This window comes from Melanerpes formicivorus, unplaced genomic scaffold (assembly GCF_026170545.1).
Source record: "Melanerpes formicivorus ecotype bairdi unplaced genomic scaffold, bMelFor1.0.p_v2 SCAF_4, whole genome shotgun sequence".
NCBI lineage: Eukaryota > Metazoa > Chordata > Aves > Piciformes > Picidae > Melanerpes > Melanerpes formicivorus.
In genome coordinates this window covers 26,580,568-26,597,874 of record NW_027142356.1, presented here as the reverse complement: position 1 = coordinate 26,597,874, position 17,307 = coordinate 26,580,568, and the positions used below count along the sequence as shown (strand labels likewise).

Sequence of the window (17,307 nt, the reverse complement as noted above, 5' to 3'; positions counted from 1 at the left end):
TGACCTGGGCATCATGGGAACACCAACACCAAAAGGCCAGCTGGCTGGCTGGGGAGATAAAAGGAGGGATACTGCAGAGCCAAACTGGCTCACTGGACCCTCGCCATCCCCTGGAGCACCCTCCTGACCTGGAGGCACTCTAGAGGCTTGGGGAGGAGAATATTTGTTGTTTGTCATGCTGATCAGTACAATAACTGTGATGACAGTGGGATGGGCATCAGGGAGGCGTGAAGAGGTGTCCTACCACACGCTTCTCTGGCACAGGAGATCCCACCGTCATGCTCCCTGCTTGAGGAGGAATCATATTTTTGCAATGGAGGAACTGGCAATACCCTCTGGAGGGCAGGATGGGAGGAAAATCAGATTTAGCAACTGCTGTAAATGTAGAGTGCTCTACTGGAGCCTAAGTAACCACCCCGAGATGCTGATAAAGAGGTGCCACTTCCAACAAGGCTTGGTTGGATATACTTAGGCACAACCTCTCCACATCCTTATGGGCAGAAGAAAAATGAGTTCTGTTAACTTTTGAATAGAATATCAGTGCAAAACAAGCAAATAAACAAAAAAGGAAAAGCTATCTTTTTCCCCAGCAAAAATTAATTATCTGATGAAGTTGAGCAGCAGAGATACTAAATAAACTTTAACAAAAAAAAAAAAGTAGTGAGAATTAATGACAAAGTATTGAAACTAAAACGTTAAACTGTTAAATAACTTAGCCTATACATAAGTAATATATATATATATATATATAATTTGAAAGGTATTTAATTACCTTTTTGTTCCACTTCTATTGGAGAGAGAGAGGTAAAGAGAGAAAGGAGAAAAGAGAATAGATTAATGGTACTGTATTGGCCAGGTACTTTTCTTTACCTCTTTCACATGAAAAGGAAGCTTTATTAATTTACTGTAGAATGTGAACGTTTGAGATATAAATACAAAGCCTTTCCTCTGGTATGCACTGGATAATAGTCAGACAAGCTGAACAAAATACAGATACATTTTAACAAGTTGCTAAGAAGAAAAAAGAAAACAAACAAGCAAAACCCAAAGCAAACCAAACAAACCCCAAACACCTGGGACATCCCCAGCCCTTCCGAGCTATCTGAGATACCTCAGCAGCAGCGACCTTGGATCAGTTTCATAGAGCGAAATGAAATATCCACGTACTGAAATAGGACTGAGGGGGATTTATGTAGAGAATAAAAACTCTAGGGAGAAGTTTTACAGAATATACCTCTTCATATATTTCACCCCAAACCTGTCAACCCAGAGATCCCTACTTAAGGCAGGAGAGTATTCCCTGCTACCTGGCACAAAATAAATTCCCTTATGACATGAACAGAGAACATAGGACAGTCAAATCAAGCTCATCAGTAGATGTTTGTAGGGTCCTGTCTTACGCCTCAGAGAAACAAGCTGCAGAAGGATTTGGAAAGAGAAAAAAAATCATCTTAAATATTCTGAAACACAGATAATATATAAGGTCTCAAAGACTTCCAACATTAATAGATTAGAAAGATCCCAGCACTATTTTAAAGTCCAACCCCAGAACTCATTGGATATTTCTGAAGTGAATTATTAATTCACCACACATAATAACACTGCTGAAGAGGCCGTGTCCCTTTGGGCAGAGCCTCTCACAGCCAGAATAAATCATAAAATCATAGAATCAGAGAATCAGAGAAGCATAGAGTTATTTTAGTTGGAAAAGACCTCCAAGATCATTGAGCCCAACCATCAATCCAACACCACCATGGCCACTAAACCACATCCCAAAATGCCATGTCCACACATTTCTTGAACACCTCCAGGGACGGTGACTCCACCACCTCTCTGTGCAGCCTCTTCCAATCCCTGACCTCTCTTGCAGCAAAGAAATTCTTCTTAATCTGCAACCTAAACCTCCCCTGGCACAATTTCAGGCCACTTCCTCTCCTTCTATCATCTGACAGTAGGGAATAGAGAGCAACCCTCACCTCACTCCAACCTCCTTTTAGGGGCTTGTAGAGAGCAATGAGGGCTCACCTCAGCCTTTTCTTACCCAGACTAAACAACCTCAGTTCCCTCAGCTACTCCTCACCAGACTTGTTTTCTAGACCCTTCACCAGCTTCTCTGGACATGCTGAAGCACCTCAATGTCTTTCTGGTAGTCAGGGACCCAAAAACTGAACCCACTATTCAAGGTTTGGCCTCACCAGTACTGAGTGCATGAGGGACAATCATTTCCCTACTCCTGCTGACCACACTATTGATGATCCAGGGCAGGATGCTGTTGGCCTTCTTGGCCACCTGGGCACACTGCTGGCTGCCAGCAGTCCTTTTCTGCCAGACAGCATTCCAGGCACTCTGCTCCAAGCCTTGTGATAAATGCTCAGTTTCCATGTCTAACAACTCCCTGAAAGAGGCCTTGATGGGCCTCATCCAACAACCCCCTAAGGTCATGGTGTGGTGGGGCCCCAAAGAGCTTCTGCATCCCCAGCCCTGGGGTTTACTGGTTCTGTGGGGCCTCTTCTCCAAAGTATAGGAGAAGGCAGGCCCTATAAAATATCAGTGAGGGAGAAGTGAGAACTTGCCAGCAGAACAGTATGGGTTTGACAGCTGAGAGATCTCTGTTCAGAGGAGCAAGGCAGGAATGCAAAGGTATGCACACATGCTTTGCTTTTGCTTGCCTGGAGTTCACTTTGGCCCCCTCCAGACTGAGACATTTGCCAAATGACTGTCCTCCAGTGCTGGGATTGCAAACCCCTTTGCATTCTGAAATCTCATTCATTTGGATGGGAAACTGCAGGCTGCATGAAGAAAGATTTCAGGCTCAGACTGCAAACACGTTGGTTAGATGTGGATCTGTACTTTGCCGTGCATGAGGTGGACATACAGAGCCAACTGCATCTCACTACATGAATGTTTCCAAACTTCAACAGCAGTTTTTTAACCTGGGCTTTGATTCAAGCTATTTTCTTCCTCTTAACACATTAATTTTAAAGGCAAATGTTTTCAGTATGTGGCTGTCAGGGATATAGGGGGCCTGGTTTCCACAGAATCATAGAATGCTTTGGGTTGAAATGGACATTAAAGATCCTCCAGTTCAAACCCCTTGCCATGGGCAGGGATGCCTTCCACTAGACCAGGTTGCTCAAGGCCTCATTCAACCTGGCCTTGAACACCTCCAGGGAGGGGACATGCACAACCTTCCTGGGCAACCTGTTCCAGTGGCTCCCCCCCCTCACTGGAAAGAATTTCTTCCTAACCTTCAGTCTCAATCTCCCCTCTTCCAGCTCAAAGCCATTGCCCCTCATTCTGTCACTACAAGCCCTTGTAAAAAGCCCCTACCCAGCTCTCATGTAGCCCCTTTCAGGTACTAGAAGGCTCTTCTAAGGTCTCCCCAGAGCCTTCTCTTCTCCAGGCTGAACAGCCCCAAGTGCTAGAGCCTGCAAGATTAAAAGACACTAGACTTTCGACAGAAGAAACTCACACAGCAATTGCTCTCTCCAGCCAGAAAAGAAAAGAAAAGAAAAGAAAAGAAAAGAAAAGAAAAGAAAAGAAAAGAAAAGAAAAGAAAAGAAAAGAAAAGAAAAGAAAAGAAAAGAAAAGAAAAGAAAAGAAAAGAAAAGAAAAGAAAAGAAAAGAGAAAAGAAAAAAGAAAAGAAAAGAAAAGAAAAGAAAAGAAAAGAAAAGAAAAGAAAAGAAAAGAAAAGAAAAGAAAAGAAAAGAAAAGAAAAGAAAAGAAAAGAAAAGAAAAGAAAAGAAAAGAAAAGAAAAGAGAAAAGAAAAGAAAAGGAAAAGGAAAAGAAAAGGAAAAGAAAAGGAAAAGAAAAGAAAAAAGAAAAAGAAGAAAAAAACAACCACAAACCCACAACAACAACAACCAACCAAACAAAAAACAAACACCCAAACAAACAAACCAACAAAAAAACCCACCAAGAAACAGACTTGCGTTAAATGCCAGTGGCCAAAACAAGAAAGCAACCTGACACATCCCCACACGGACAGCTTCATACTGCTACTTCTGTCTGATGGCATGCTGTATCTCTGGCAGCAGAGTAAGGTAGGTTTCCAAATGAACAAAAGCTTTTGTGATGCACTCAAACAACAGTGTGACGTTGCAAGCAGAAAGAGAGAAGTTTCTGCAGGAGCTAATATACTCCTGACCAGCTGAGCAGCTGGACCTGAAGCACTGATTACCCTTATCTTGATGAGCCTGTGTGTTTTATTAGTAGTCATGACATAACCATCTCTCCTCTCATTCCAGACATGGGACATGTTTTGGTGACCTCCTGCAAGGTGCTGCCCATTGTGTATGTCTCAACTATGTATTTTTCTCCAGCTGATTTAAGACCTAATACTTCTGAATTTCAATAAAGCCTCAGCTTAGAATCAAATCTAATCAAATCAAACAGAACAGAATAGAATTAACCAGGTTGGAAAAGACCTTCAAGATCATCAAGTCCAACCTATCACTCAACACCATCTAATCAACTAAACCATGGCAACAAGAGCCCCATCCAGTCTCTTCCTAAACATCTCCATTGATGGTGACTCCACCACCTCCCTGGGCAGCCCATTCCAATGGCAAATCATTCTTTCTGTGAAGAACTTCTTCCTAACATCCAGCCTAAACCTCCCCTGGCATAGCCTGACACTGTGTCCTCTTGTTCTGGTGCTGGTTGCCTGCGAGAAGAGACCAACCCCTACTACCTCGGAGAAGAGACCAACCTGAACTACCTCCCTTCAGGTAGTTGTAGACAGCAATAAGGTCTCCTCTGAGCCTCCTCTTCTCCAGGTTAGGCAACCCCATCTCCCTCAGCCTCTCTTCACAGGGCTTGTGCTCCAAACCCCTCACCAGCTTTGTTGCCCTTCACTAGACACCTTCCAGCAACTCAACATCTTTTCTAAACTGAGGGGCCCAGAGCTGGACACAGGACTCAAGGTGTGGCCTAACCAGTGCTGAGTACAGGGGCACAATGACCTCCCTGCTCCTGCTGGCCACACTGTTCCTGATACAGGCCTGGATGCCACTGGCCCTCTTGGACACCTGGGCACACTGCTGGCTCATGTTCAGCCTACTATCATCCAGTACCCCCAGGTTTCTTTCTGCCTGGCCTCTCTCCAGCCACTCTGACCACAGCCTGTAGAACTGCATGGGGTTGTTGTGGCCGATGTGCAGAACCCGGCACTTGGATGTGTTAAATCTCATGCCATTGGACTCTGCCCATCTGTCCAGCTGGTTGAGGTCCCTCTGCAGAGCTCTCCTACCCTCTAACAGATCAACTCCTGCCCCCAGCTTGCTGTCATCTGCAAATTTACTGATGATGGACTCAATCCCCTCATCCAGATCATCAATAAAGATATTGAACAGGATATGTTCTATTATTCAGACAGGTTGTATGGGAAGCCTAGAGGATTTATCTCATTGAGCAATATTGAAAGGAAGAGCTCTAATTAGGGTCTGGTTATCCCTTCAGCTATGCAGTGTATCACTGCAAATTTGTCTTCAGAAAGTGATGGAAGAATTTTAAACATTTTACCCAATTACAGGCAGTTTTACATCTCCACCATGCCTGTGCCAGTCCACAGAATTCAAGCACCACTTATAATAGAGGAGGTACCTTACCTGCCTCCAACATCTACAGAACAAGCTGCCATACAGAGGTATTTCTCTTACAGTATGATCAGGCAATCATAGAAATACTCTGGTTGGAAAAGACCTTTAAGAGAATCAAGAGCAAACCATTATCTAACTCTCCCAAGCCTGGTGTTAAACATTGGTCCTCAGCACCACATCTCTGCCTCTTTGAGACACCTCCATTGATGTGGATTAAACCACCTCCCTGGGGACCCTGCTCCAGTCTTTGAGAACCCTTTCAAGTCAACACTTTTCTTCTAATCTCCAACCTAAGCCTGTCCTGGTGCAAACTGAGGCAATTTCCTCTTATTCTAAATTTCTACCATGAGCTGTTTTTGCAACCAGAATTTCCAGAGGCTGTAGAGGTTCCCATTTTGCACTCCTTTCTTCTCCTGACACATCATTATAATGACAAAGGAGAGAACATAGCCAAGCTTTATTAGAATAGAATAAACCAAACCAGGTTGGAAGAGACCTTCAAGATCATCATGTCCAACCCATCAACCAATCCAACCCACCCAAACAGCTAACCCATGGCACCAAGCACCCTGTCAAGTCTCCTTCTGAACACCTTCAATGACGGCGACTCCACCACCTCCCCGGGCAGCCCATTCCAATGGGCAATCACTCTCTCTGTATAGAACTTCTTCCTAACATCCAACCTGAACCTCCCCTGGCGCAGCCTGAGACTGTGTCCTCTTGTTCTGGTACTGGGTCTCACTGTGTGCAGCAGAGAAGCAAACCAAAGCATGTGCCACCATTTCCCTCATCCACCCACACCTTCTAGGAAAACCTGGGATCCAACTGAAGTGCAGGCAGGTGGTTGCTGGACCCAGAATGCCACAAGAAGAGGAAGAGAGTCGTATCCCCTGCAGCAAGCTGTAGCCAGCAGGGCTCAGATAACGCCTGACCACTCTTTCTGTAAAGAAAGTTATCCTGATAATCATAACTATTAACCAGTTATATTTCCAATACAATGTAAGGTTTTAATAAAGAGAATTCTTCCCTATTTGTGAACATTTTACTCCTTCCCAGAAGGCTGGGTAAAAGGGAAAAAAATCCAACCATAAATCTTGATTTCTTGTACAGGAGAACTGCTTACCTTTTCCAACAAATGAACTGCTAATCCTCTCTTTAATGAAGGGAGGAATAATCTCACTTGCTCCATTTCTAAATTAATTTTTCATATAATACCCAGGCCTCAGCGAGCGGAGGTGCTCTCCAAGTGCCTCCTGTTACAATGGCTTCATGTAACACATTCCCCAAATTATCACCTCCTAATTAATTTCACTCTGAAGTCTGAAGATTGGAAATGTCAATAATCCAGAAACACTTTCGCAAGCCACAGCCTAAATTAGAGCCTTAAATATGGTATCTGCAGATATGCAGAAATCAAAGCTGTCATTTGGCAGAAGTGGGCTTTTTTTTTCCCTCCTTCCTCCCCCCTCCCCCCCCCCCTTTTAGATTTCCATTCATCTGATAAATATGTGAAGCCTTTCAAACCATTAATCTGGGCTTCCTTAAAATGTCAGTGCTTTCAGCCTGCTTTTTAATGTGTAATAACTAAATAGATGTTCACTACAAGAATATTCGGGGTTATTCATGTTAAAACACCCCTAAGTGTAACTTACAGTCGTCAGGACCCAAGAAACCACTAATATTCATTAACTCGGGTCCACCAGAGCTTTCTGTGAGATGAAAAGAGCTATGACTTACTACAAAATTGCCTTGTGGGATATAGATCAAACTTCAGGCTGTTTTGGGAGGAAGCCATCTTTTCATTAGACTTCAATATGATGGATGACAGGCAGCATGGACTCTCCCCAACACCCCCAAAAGATCAAAGGTTTTTCCATGGCACTGGTGCCTCAAAGCCAATTTCCTAAAAGTTTAAATACTATAGAATTGTTTTGTTTGGGAAAGACCTTTTAAAACATCAAATCCAACCAGTATCTAACTACAGAAATTGTGCTGCTAAGCCGTGGCCCTCAACACCCCATCTACAGAGCTTTTATACACCTGCAAGGATGGAGATTCAACCACCTCCCTGGGGAGCGTGCTCCAGTCTTTGAGAAACCTTTCAGTAAGCAGGTTTCTTCTAAGATACAACCTAAACTCCCCTGGTGCAACTTGAGACCATTTCCTCTCTTCCTATCGCTTGTTCCTAAATAGAAGAGTACAACACCTACCTTGCTCCAGCCTGCTTTCAGAGAGGTGTAGAAAACTAGGTCTCCCCTCTTCTCCAGGATAAATTACCCCAGTTCTCTCAGCTGCTCCTCACCAGACCTGTTCTCCACCCCCTTCACCAGCTTCCTTGCCCTCCTCTGGATCTGCTCCAGCACCTCAATGTCTTTCTTCTAGTAAGGGCCTCAAAAGCAAAGGTAGTACTCAAGGTGTGGCTTCACCAGTGCTGAGTACAGAGGGACAATCACTGCCCTGGTCCTCCTGGTCACATTATTGCTGATCCAGGACAGGATGCTGGTGGCCTTCTTGGCCACCTGAGCACACTGTTGGCTCATCTTCAGCCAGCTGCCAATCAACACTCCCAGATCTTTCTGTTCTGGGCAGTTTTCCAGCCACTCAGCCCCAAGCCTGCAGTGTTCATGGCGTCGTGGTGACACTATTGCAGCAACTTGCACTTGCCCTTGTGGAGCCCCATACAGGTGACCTCATTGACCCAGCCTGTCCAGGTTTCTCTGTAGAGCCTTTCTACTCTGCAGATGATCAACACATTGGAGGTGTCCCAGCTCACTGCAGGGGGGTTGGACAGGCTGACTTTTGAGGGTCCCTTCCAAACCAATGCCATCTGTGAATGTGTGAACACTCCTTCCCAGGTCAGTGTCATCTGCAGACTTACTGAGGGTGCAGCTATGACCTCATCAAAGAATGCAAAAGAAAAGGCATTTCAATGTCTGTGGTTTTGGTTTGGTTTTTTAAAGGAAAAAAAAATAAATCCTTCCTACAGAAAACCAATGAAAATTTGGGGTTCTGAGTTTGGGGATTAAACAATAAACCCCCTGCTACCTGCCCAGCCCTGCAAAAGCAGAGATCAGTGAGATGATTCACAGCATTTTTGCAAATCCCCCAAATTCCATCAATAATTTCTGCTCTTTCTTTGCCTCTCTCCTCTCGTTGTTATTCCAGGTGGCAGTCACAGTGGCTGGCTTCTCTGAAGAAGCAGACACATCATCTGCTTCAGCAGATACTGAATGTGATTGTGCTGTGCTCCTAAATATATTATTCCAAGAGGTAAATATTTTTTGCTCAAGTAAAGATAATTCACTTAAGGTGTAAATTAGAATCCTGAAATATATTTTGCACTGGGGGAAAAAAAATACCAAAGTGAGAAGGAGCAGGTGTTGTTATAGTCAAAGTTTATCTTCAAAATCATAGAATGATTTGGATTGGAAGAAACCTCCAAGATCATCCAGTTCCAGGGACACCTTCCACTAGGCAAGCTGCTCAAGGCCCTGTCCAAGCTGGCCTTGAACACCTCCAGGGAGGGGCCATCCACAACCTCCCTGGGCAACCTGTTCAGTGTCTCCCCACTCTCGCTGGAATGAATTTCTTCCTAATATAATGTTGCCCCTCTGGAAAAGGTCTGGGTACAAAACAAGTATCAAGATGCTGCTGTCCTCCATTGAGAAATGTTTCTGTGCAAACACAAGTGGATCAAGAGGTGCTGGGAGCAGCGTTTGATCCTCCAGGGGTATTGAGTGCAGATTTCCAGGGCAGGAACCCATGACAGACCTAATTCCCAGTGATGTGAGCTAAGCCTAGGAGTGCTCAGAGCCAGGGCACAGGGAGACAGATCAACAGAGTGGTTAGAAATGCCACTGCAAAACAGATGTTTGGGAAGTAGCCTTGCCTGACAAAAATATAACCCCAGAGACCTTGTGTAAGCAACTTGGAGCCTAGGTGTTCCTGTCCTTGTTCATTCAGCCCACAGACATACCATAGAATGTTTGGGTTGGAAGGGACCTTAAAGAACATCTATTTCCAACACCCCTGCCATCTGCAGGAGCACCTTCCACTACACCAGATTGTTGAAGGCCTTGTCCTACCTAGCCTTGAATACCTTCAGGGAGGGGACATCCACAACCTTCCTGGGCAAACTGTTCCAGTGTAACCAGGTAGGGTAAATGGACCTTGATAGCCACCTCCTTCTGGGATGCACAGAAAAATCACTTGGCAACTAGGCAAATGCAGCTAATTAGGAATAATTCTTATTTTCATATCTCTTTACATCCTTCTTGGCAGATGAACTGTAAGCCCTCTTTGACTGCCTGTAAAGAGAATGAAAGCCTGAAGTTCATTAAAGATTTGTCCTCATCCTGGCATAAGATAAATTTGGGATGTCATAAGGCTGACAGAGCCATCAAGACAAACATTAGGAGTCTTGCCTTAAGCAATAAGTGGGAAGGGGAAAAAAAATCTTAGGTGAGGGAAGGCTGAAGTAGAGCTCTGTGTCTTTTGGTCTGATTTCTCTCCAAAGAGGAATAAACTGGTTGTCATCCTGCCAGCTACAAGCCTAGCTATAAAATAATGGATTCCACAGGCCCAGATGAGGCTAATCATAATTGCCAAGGCATGTCTGTGCTGTGAGAAGTGAGCGAAATCTGATGCTCTTCAGAGAAAGGTTTTTTTGCACAGCTTTTTTTGCCCTGCAATAAGCCTTGGCAGTTATCACACGTCTTGGAGTATCTACCATACTTCTTGTTTGATTGCAAGGCATATTTCTAAGACTGGCTGCTGTGGCTGAGTTTTCTTTTAACACTGCTTTGGTAGGGAAAACATTGCTTCTTTTGAACTGCTGAGAAAATGGTAAGGAAGGATTTTGCACTGATTGCTTCTCTCAACAGTTCTTCAGGGTCTTCAGCTGGATGCTGGAGTAAAAATGCCCATCAGAGTCAGAAAAGGATTTCCACAAAGCCAAACAACAAAGTGAAAACATTTGCTTTCTCCTCTCTGAATCAGAGGAGTGGCTGGGGAGGTGGGATTTTGCTACAACCACTTTGGAAAGCAGGGAAGAGCAAGGGAAGGGATTGTTAGGCTTCTTCAACCACTTTGGGGAGCAGGGAAGAGCAAGGGAAGGGATTGTTAGGCTTCTTCAACCACTTTGGGGAGCAGGGAAGAGCAAGAGAAGGAATTGTTAGGTTTCTTCAGGTCCTTTGGAGTGAGATTTTCCAATCTGGTATAAATTTTAGCAACATCTGCTATATAAAAGAAGAAGAAAAAAGAATCAAGGCAGGACTTCTAGCACTTTCAGGCATCAGCCATTAACATGAGCATAGCGTGTGTGCACATACGTGCACTCACATGCAGAGGTTTGGAGATTGAGATGATGAACCCAAGTACACACACTCCTACATATAACACAAAGGTAACATGCTAACACATTGAGGCATGTTCCCAAAACACTCCTCAGAAACAGCTCTGCAGTAGTCTGACGCTCACAGCCCATCTACAACCTGCTAAAGGAGTCTTCATTTCATCTTCTCCTTTGCTCTGGCTCTCAGTAGCAAGAGTCAAGAAAACAGAGGCAGATGTTGCAGAGGAAATCATGGCCCACCTCCCATGCCTTTTCCCCAGTGCAAGCTCCAGATGCTGGGAGGCAGAATCATAGAATGCACTGAGCTAGGAGGGACCTTGAAGGTCATCTTGTCCTAATCCCTGCAGAAAACAGGGACATTCCCAAACAGATCAGGTTGCTCAGAGCCCCATCAAGCCTGACCCTAAATGTCTCCAGAGATGGGACCTCAACCACATCTCTGGGCAGCCTGTTGTAGTGTTCCACCACCCTCATAGTAAAGAACCTCCTGTTAATGTCCAGTCTAATTCTACTCTGCTCTAGTTTCAAACCATTGCCCCTCACCCTAACACTACAAACCCTTGTGAAAACTCCCTCCTCAGCCTTCTCATAGGCCCCCTTCAGTTACTGGAAGATGGGAAGGATTGCGTGCACACCTGTGTAGTGCAAGGTAGACAGGAACAGTTGCTTCCTCAAGAAGGTACCATCAAGTGTGTTAGTCCTGCTGAATGTTACAGCATCCTCAATCTCCAGCTGACCAAGCCTCCTTCTACCATGCACAAGCCTTTCCTCTTGGGATGGGACATTTTACAGGGGTTTGTAGTGACAGGAGGAGGGACAATAGAGGGGAGATCTAAACTGGAGATCAGGAAGAAATTCTTTCCAATGAAGGTGGGGAGACACTGGAACAGGTTGCCCAGGAAGGCTGTAGATGCCTCCCTGGAAGTGTTCACGACCAGGCTGGATGAGGCCTTGACTAACCTGCTGTAGTGGAAGGTGTCCCTGTCCATGGCAGAGAGATTGGAACCAGATGATCTTTAAGATGCTTTCCAACCCAAACCATTCTATGACTTTATTATCTTCCTTACATCTGCTTCACTCATCTCTCCAACATGCTGTGTACCTATCAATCACTACCTACCAAACAGTACAGAAAACCCTCATGTATTTGCAGAGCTGAAACAGGAGCAGAAACAAAGCCAAAGAGTCCCTGCAGCGCTCTTGGCAAGGCCGCGGCAAGCCAGCCTGCCACCAGCTGAGGCTGCTGCACAAGCAGACCCTTGAGAGTTGGCACCGGGATCTATTTATTTAGCCAAGCATGCAGGTAAACACTGAATCACAGAATGCCAGGTTGGAAGGGACCCCAAGGATCATCTGGTCCAACCTTTTTAGGTCACAGTACAGTTGAAATGAACTGGCCCAGCACCCATCAAGCTGTGTCTTAAAGCTGTCCAAGGGAAGGGGACCCACTGCTTCCCTTGGGAGATGATTCCAATGTCCAACTGTTCTCAAGAGAAAACATTTTCTTCTGGAGTTCAATGGAAATCTCCCCAGCAGTAACCTTTCCCTATTATCCCTTGTCTTTTCCATGGGACTCCTAGTAAAAGGGGAGTCTCCATCCTTGTGGTAGCCACCCTTTGTCCTGGTCCAAGGTAAGAAGGTCTCCCCTAAGCCTTCTGTTCTCCAGGCTGAAAGAACTCAGGTCTCTCAGCCTTTCCTCACATGGCAGGGCTGCCAGTTCTCTGATCATTCTCCTGGCCCTTTTCTGGACACTTCCCAGCCTGTTCACATCTCTTTTGTGCAGCAGGGACCAAAACTGCATGCAGTGCTCCAGGTGTGGCCTGACAAACACTGAGTAGGATAATGACACATTCAGGGAGAGCAGCTTGCAACAAACACATGCTCTGAGCCCACCTGTGAATAGGGAGCACTTTATGAGCTTGGGGATGTGTCTCCCCACTGCTTGACTCCAGGAGTAAGAAGGATAACATTATATTTTATACTTATTTCTTAATGAATAAGTACTGCCATAAAGCAGGGACCTAGCTGGAATGAACTGTCACTTTAAAGGAATACATCTGAGACCTTTAACTTGCACTGGTATATTCAGGGAAGTAAAAATATTATTCTGCTTGGGAGAACCACAAATTACAGCAATAAAATACATGTGGTGAACACAGAGAAATTCGGTACCACTCTGGAAGGAACTGAATATTAGGCAGTGCTAAGACCCTATCATTTTCACCATTAATGAAAAGGAGACCATTTTATTTCTAATTTAAAGCCTAAGAATTTATGAAGGTTCAGAAAAGTCTTTTGTGTGCTTTTGCAGCAGCTTGACTTCTCATATATATATATATATATATATATCTGAAAATTAGGATCTCTGGGCTGCTGCACAATATTTATCGATGCACATTATTGGAGCGGTCAGTGTGTGGTGCCCTCTCTCTGTTTCATAGCCAAGGCAGCAGTTTCCCCATGGCACCAAGAGATTAAAAACCCTAAAAAAAAATAAATCTCGTTAAAGTAAAACAAAAAAGAAAGAAAAAAAAATGTTTTAAAAAGTGAGAATGAAACAGGCTCATTTTGCAAAGGCTACTTTGCTAAGGTTCAGATCTGTGTAAAACAACACTTCTTTTATCTTAAAATCATGGAATCACAGACTCGTGGTTGGGAAAGACCTTTAAGATCATTGAGCCCAACCACTCTCTAAATCTGGTGCTAAACCTTGCTAACTTCAAAATGGAAAAAGAATTAAGGGTGAGAGTCAGTTTTGAAGCCATCTTTTGGTGATCTGTAAAAGAGGAAAAATGACAAAGAGGGACCCTGGGAGGTCTAAAGGACAGAGCCAAATGTCAAGGTTATGCCTGCCTCACATAAATGCTCTTTCTCTCTTGAAATCTCTTTTGGGCAACTTAGACAAAGTAAACCAGCAAGTACTAAATGACCTGTTCTCCAGACCCTTGACCTCTTCCTCTGAACATCACCAGGGGAGGTTTAGGCTGGAGGTTAGGAGGAAGTTTTACATAGAGAGAGTGATTGCCCATTGAAATGGGCTGCCCGGGGAGGTGGTGGAGTCACCATCATTGGAGGTGTTCAGGAGGAGACTTGATAGGGTGCTTGGTGCCATGGTTTAGTTGATTAGGTAGTGTTAGATGATAGGTTAGACGCGATGATCTTGAAGGTCTCTTCCAACCTGGTTTATTCTATATCATTCTATATCATATCATGTTGCCAGCGGTTCCCAGAGGGACAGCAATGGGGCCTGATGACCCAGTACTGCAGAGGACATAATCATAGAATGGTTTGGGTTAGAAGAGGCCAACCTCCCCACCATGGGTAGGGACACCTTCCACTAGACCAGTTGGGTCAAGGCCTTGAACAACCCCAGGGAAGGGGAATCCACAGCCCTGCTGGGCAACCTGTTCCAGTGTCTCAGTGTGTTCTCTGCAGCCTGGAAAAGGACACCATGTCCAGGACTTTTTAAGGGTGTCCAGGGGATCACAGCACAGTGTCTTCTCTTTGAAGAGCCGTCATTTCCACATGTTGGACTGCTCACTGGCCAAGCACTTCCTAAAGACAGCTTCCCCCTCCATCTGACATTACGGTTGGATTCATCGAGCAGCAGGAGGGAGAAAAGCTTTTAAGAAATGCTTGTCTGTCTTCCTTAGCTCATGAAAAGCTGATTTCTGTCTCTGAGAGCTAGACCTGGCCTCAGCCATTACAAGGTTAAACTCCTAGAATAGGCTGCACTTTGGAAAGCCACCAGGAGATTAAAGCTGGTGCACAACACAGCTGCTCCTCTTTTACACAAGTCAGTTCCCAGGAGGAAAGGCCATGGTCTGTGTTCTGGACAAAGTGCCAATTGCTTTCTGGATGCACTTCAGCCTGCCATAATGCTGGTGAAGTTTCAGAAGCTGCTCACCCACAGCACCTTGTTGTCAGAGCAGCTGTCTTTGCATGAACCTGCTGACAGTGTCCATCCCAGGAGTGGGGATGGCTGAGGAGGAGACAGCAATCACTTCCATCAGCCTAAGCTGCTGGGATGCCACCGGCATGGTCACCACTAGTGACACATCATGAGTGAGGTCTGAGGCAGCTGGGGATGGGAACAGGGCTGCTGCTTGATGGGCACCAAACACAGGGAAATAATACGGTTTGGATCCACAGCCTTGTGGCATATTGTCCAAGGGTACCACCTCCTTTCTCCTCTCTAACAATGGAGACCAGGCCACATGGTGCTCTCACAGATGCCCCTTCTCCCTCATTCCTGATGTCTGCACAGCAGAAGGCTCCTATGCTGCAAGATAAAATCAGATTGGAAGCAGCTTTGCATGTTGTAGAGCTTCACAAGACTAAGGATACCAGTTTAGACATTGAGAAGTATTCATGCTTAATATCCACCATCATTTTGCAGTGGCTCTGGATAAAGGCTTTACTGTTTTCTTTCCTAACAATGCCAGAGGAGGCCAAGGATCACACAGATGCCACCTACATGAAACACAGCAGACTCTTAAGAAGGAGTAAAATATGACAGCAAGAGCTGGAATTCAGGCTCACTGTGGGACCATGTAGGAGTGGTATTCACAGCAGGCAAGAGCAAAATGAGATGTTTAGAAGTATCAGGTAAATAAATGTCAAGGTAGACAGGTCTTAGTGGGGTGCAACCAGTTATGTTCTCAGCTCTGCAAGGCCACAAAGGCAAGAGGACCGTAATACAGCGACACGCGTGGCATGAACACAATGGCATGGGACTCACAGGACTTTTGGTTCTGAGTTTTCCTACTATAAGAGCAGGAATCTACCTACTAGGTGAGGTATAAAGTCATAGAGGCATAGAATGGATTGGGTTGAAAGGGACTTTAAAGATCACTTCCTCCCAACTTCCCTGCCATGGGGAGGAGCCCCTCCCACTACACCAGGTTGCTCAAGGCTTACTCCAACCTGATCCTGAACACCTCCAGGAAGAGGGAATCAACAACCTTTCTCTTGGGGCAACCTGCTCCAATGTCTCAGCACCCTTAATGTAAAGAATTTCTTCCCAATATCCAGTCTTAACGTCCCCTGTTCCATACTAAATTCATTCCCCCTCCTACCACTACAAGCTCTTGTAAAAAGTCATTTAGTGCACGTGTGCTGTGAGGACCGAGACAAAAGCAACCACCAGCCTCCCACTGAGAGACAGCATGAGCTACAATCCCTTCCAGAAACTGGGTTCAGGAAAGGGTTAAGCAGCTCTGCAAAGTACCTCTTGCTGCCCACCACTTGCAGGGAGGAGAAATGGAGAGCACTTGGTGTGCAGAGAGGACTTCAGGTCTGAAGAGCGCAGTCCTTGGGGAGGAGCCCCAGTCATGGCTCAGCACGCAATTTTCTGTTGCTTGCTTTGTTACTAATTCTAAAGGGGACTTTGGGCTTTGCATGCAACATGGACTTTATTTATAGAGCAGGTCAGGGAAGGCTCCTGCTCACCAAGTCGATAGTGGAAAATGGCACTGCTGTACACAACAGCATCACACCAGGGACCTGAATGTGCAGAATACTGAACTCCTTGCCCATAATTAGAATTGCTGCTTTGTCTTCCAACCTTTAGCCACACAATGACTATGTTTCACTAGAGGAAAACTGGGAATGAAAATAGAAGCCCCCAGGTTAGGACCTATCTGAGCTTCCTTCTGGACCAGCAGGACTCATCCAAGTCACAGCCAGTCAACACAGTGCTTGCAATTGTGACCTTCACTGGCAATTACAGGTTAGGGCAGATCTGGGCTTCCTTCTGGACCCTCAGCACTCATCCAAGTCACACCCAGTCAACACAGTGCTTGCAATCATGACCTTCACTGGCAATTACAGCTTTGCTTCCCTGTTAAACTGTTTTATCCAGCAACGATTTTGCAGTTCCATGAAGCATTCCTGATTAGATTTTCAACACTGCTGCACATGAGATCTCTTGTACAGAGTGGTTTCCACTCAGAGGATGTGAGAATCACCATTCAGTGCTTTTCAGTCCACATTTGGAAGGAAAATAGAAGTGCTTGGGTTTATTTAAAAACAAAGCTCCTATTTTAACTTTTATTTTATATCATTTTTCTTCCACCTAATAAAGTTTGTGAAAGGTCTGGAGAGCTGATCTGGTGAGGAGTGGCTAAGGGAACTGGGGTTGTTTAGTCTGGAGAAGGGAAGGCTGAGGGGACACCTCATTGCTCTTCACAACTCTCCAAAAGGAATTTGGAGACAGGAGAAAACTGGTCTCCTCTCCCTACTATCAGGTGATAAAATGAGAGTAAATCGCCTGAAATTGTGCCGGGGAGGTTTAGGTTGGAGACCAGGAAGAATTTCTTTGCTGCAAGAGTGGTCAGGCATTGGAACAGGC

The 17,307-nt window shown here is 45.1% G+C and overlaps 1 protein-coding gene across 28 annotated transcripts in view; it reads right to left on the bottom strand.

The window, feature by feature from the left end:
• Positions 1–17,307, bottom strand: part of ADGRL3 (adhesion G protein-coupled receptor L3) — a 614,635-nt gene that overhangs the window by 219,486 nt on the left and 377,842 nt on the right. For 24 of the 28 annotated variants that reach the window (XM_068137418.1, XM_068137413.1, XM_068137416.1 and 21 more), the window contains one exon: positions 773–787. The exons of the other annotated variants lie outside the window; for them this stretch is intronic. In XM_068137418.1, coding sequence (XP_067993519.1) covers positions 773–787 — 15 coding nt within the window. The remainder of the gene's footprint in view (positions 1–772; positions 788–17,307) is intronic. 28 annotated transcript variants of the gene reach the window in all.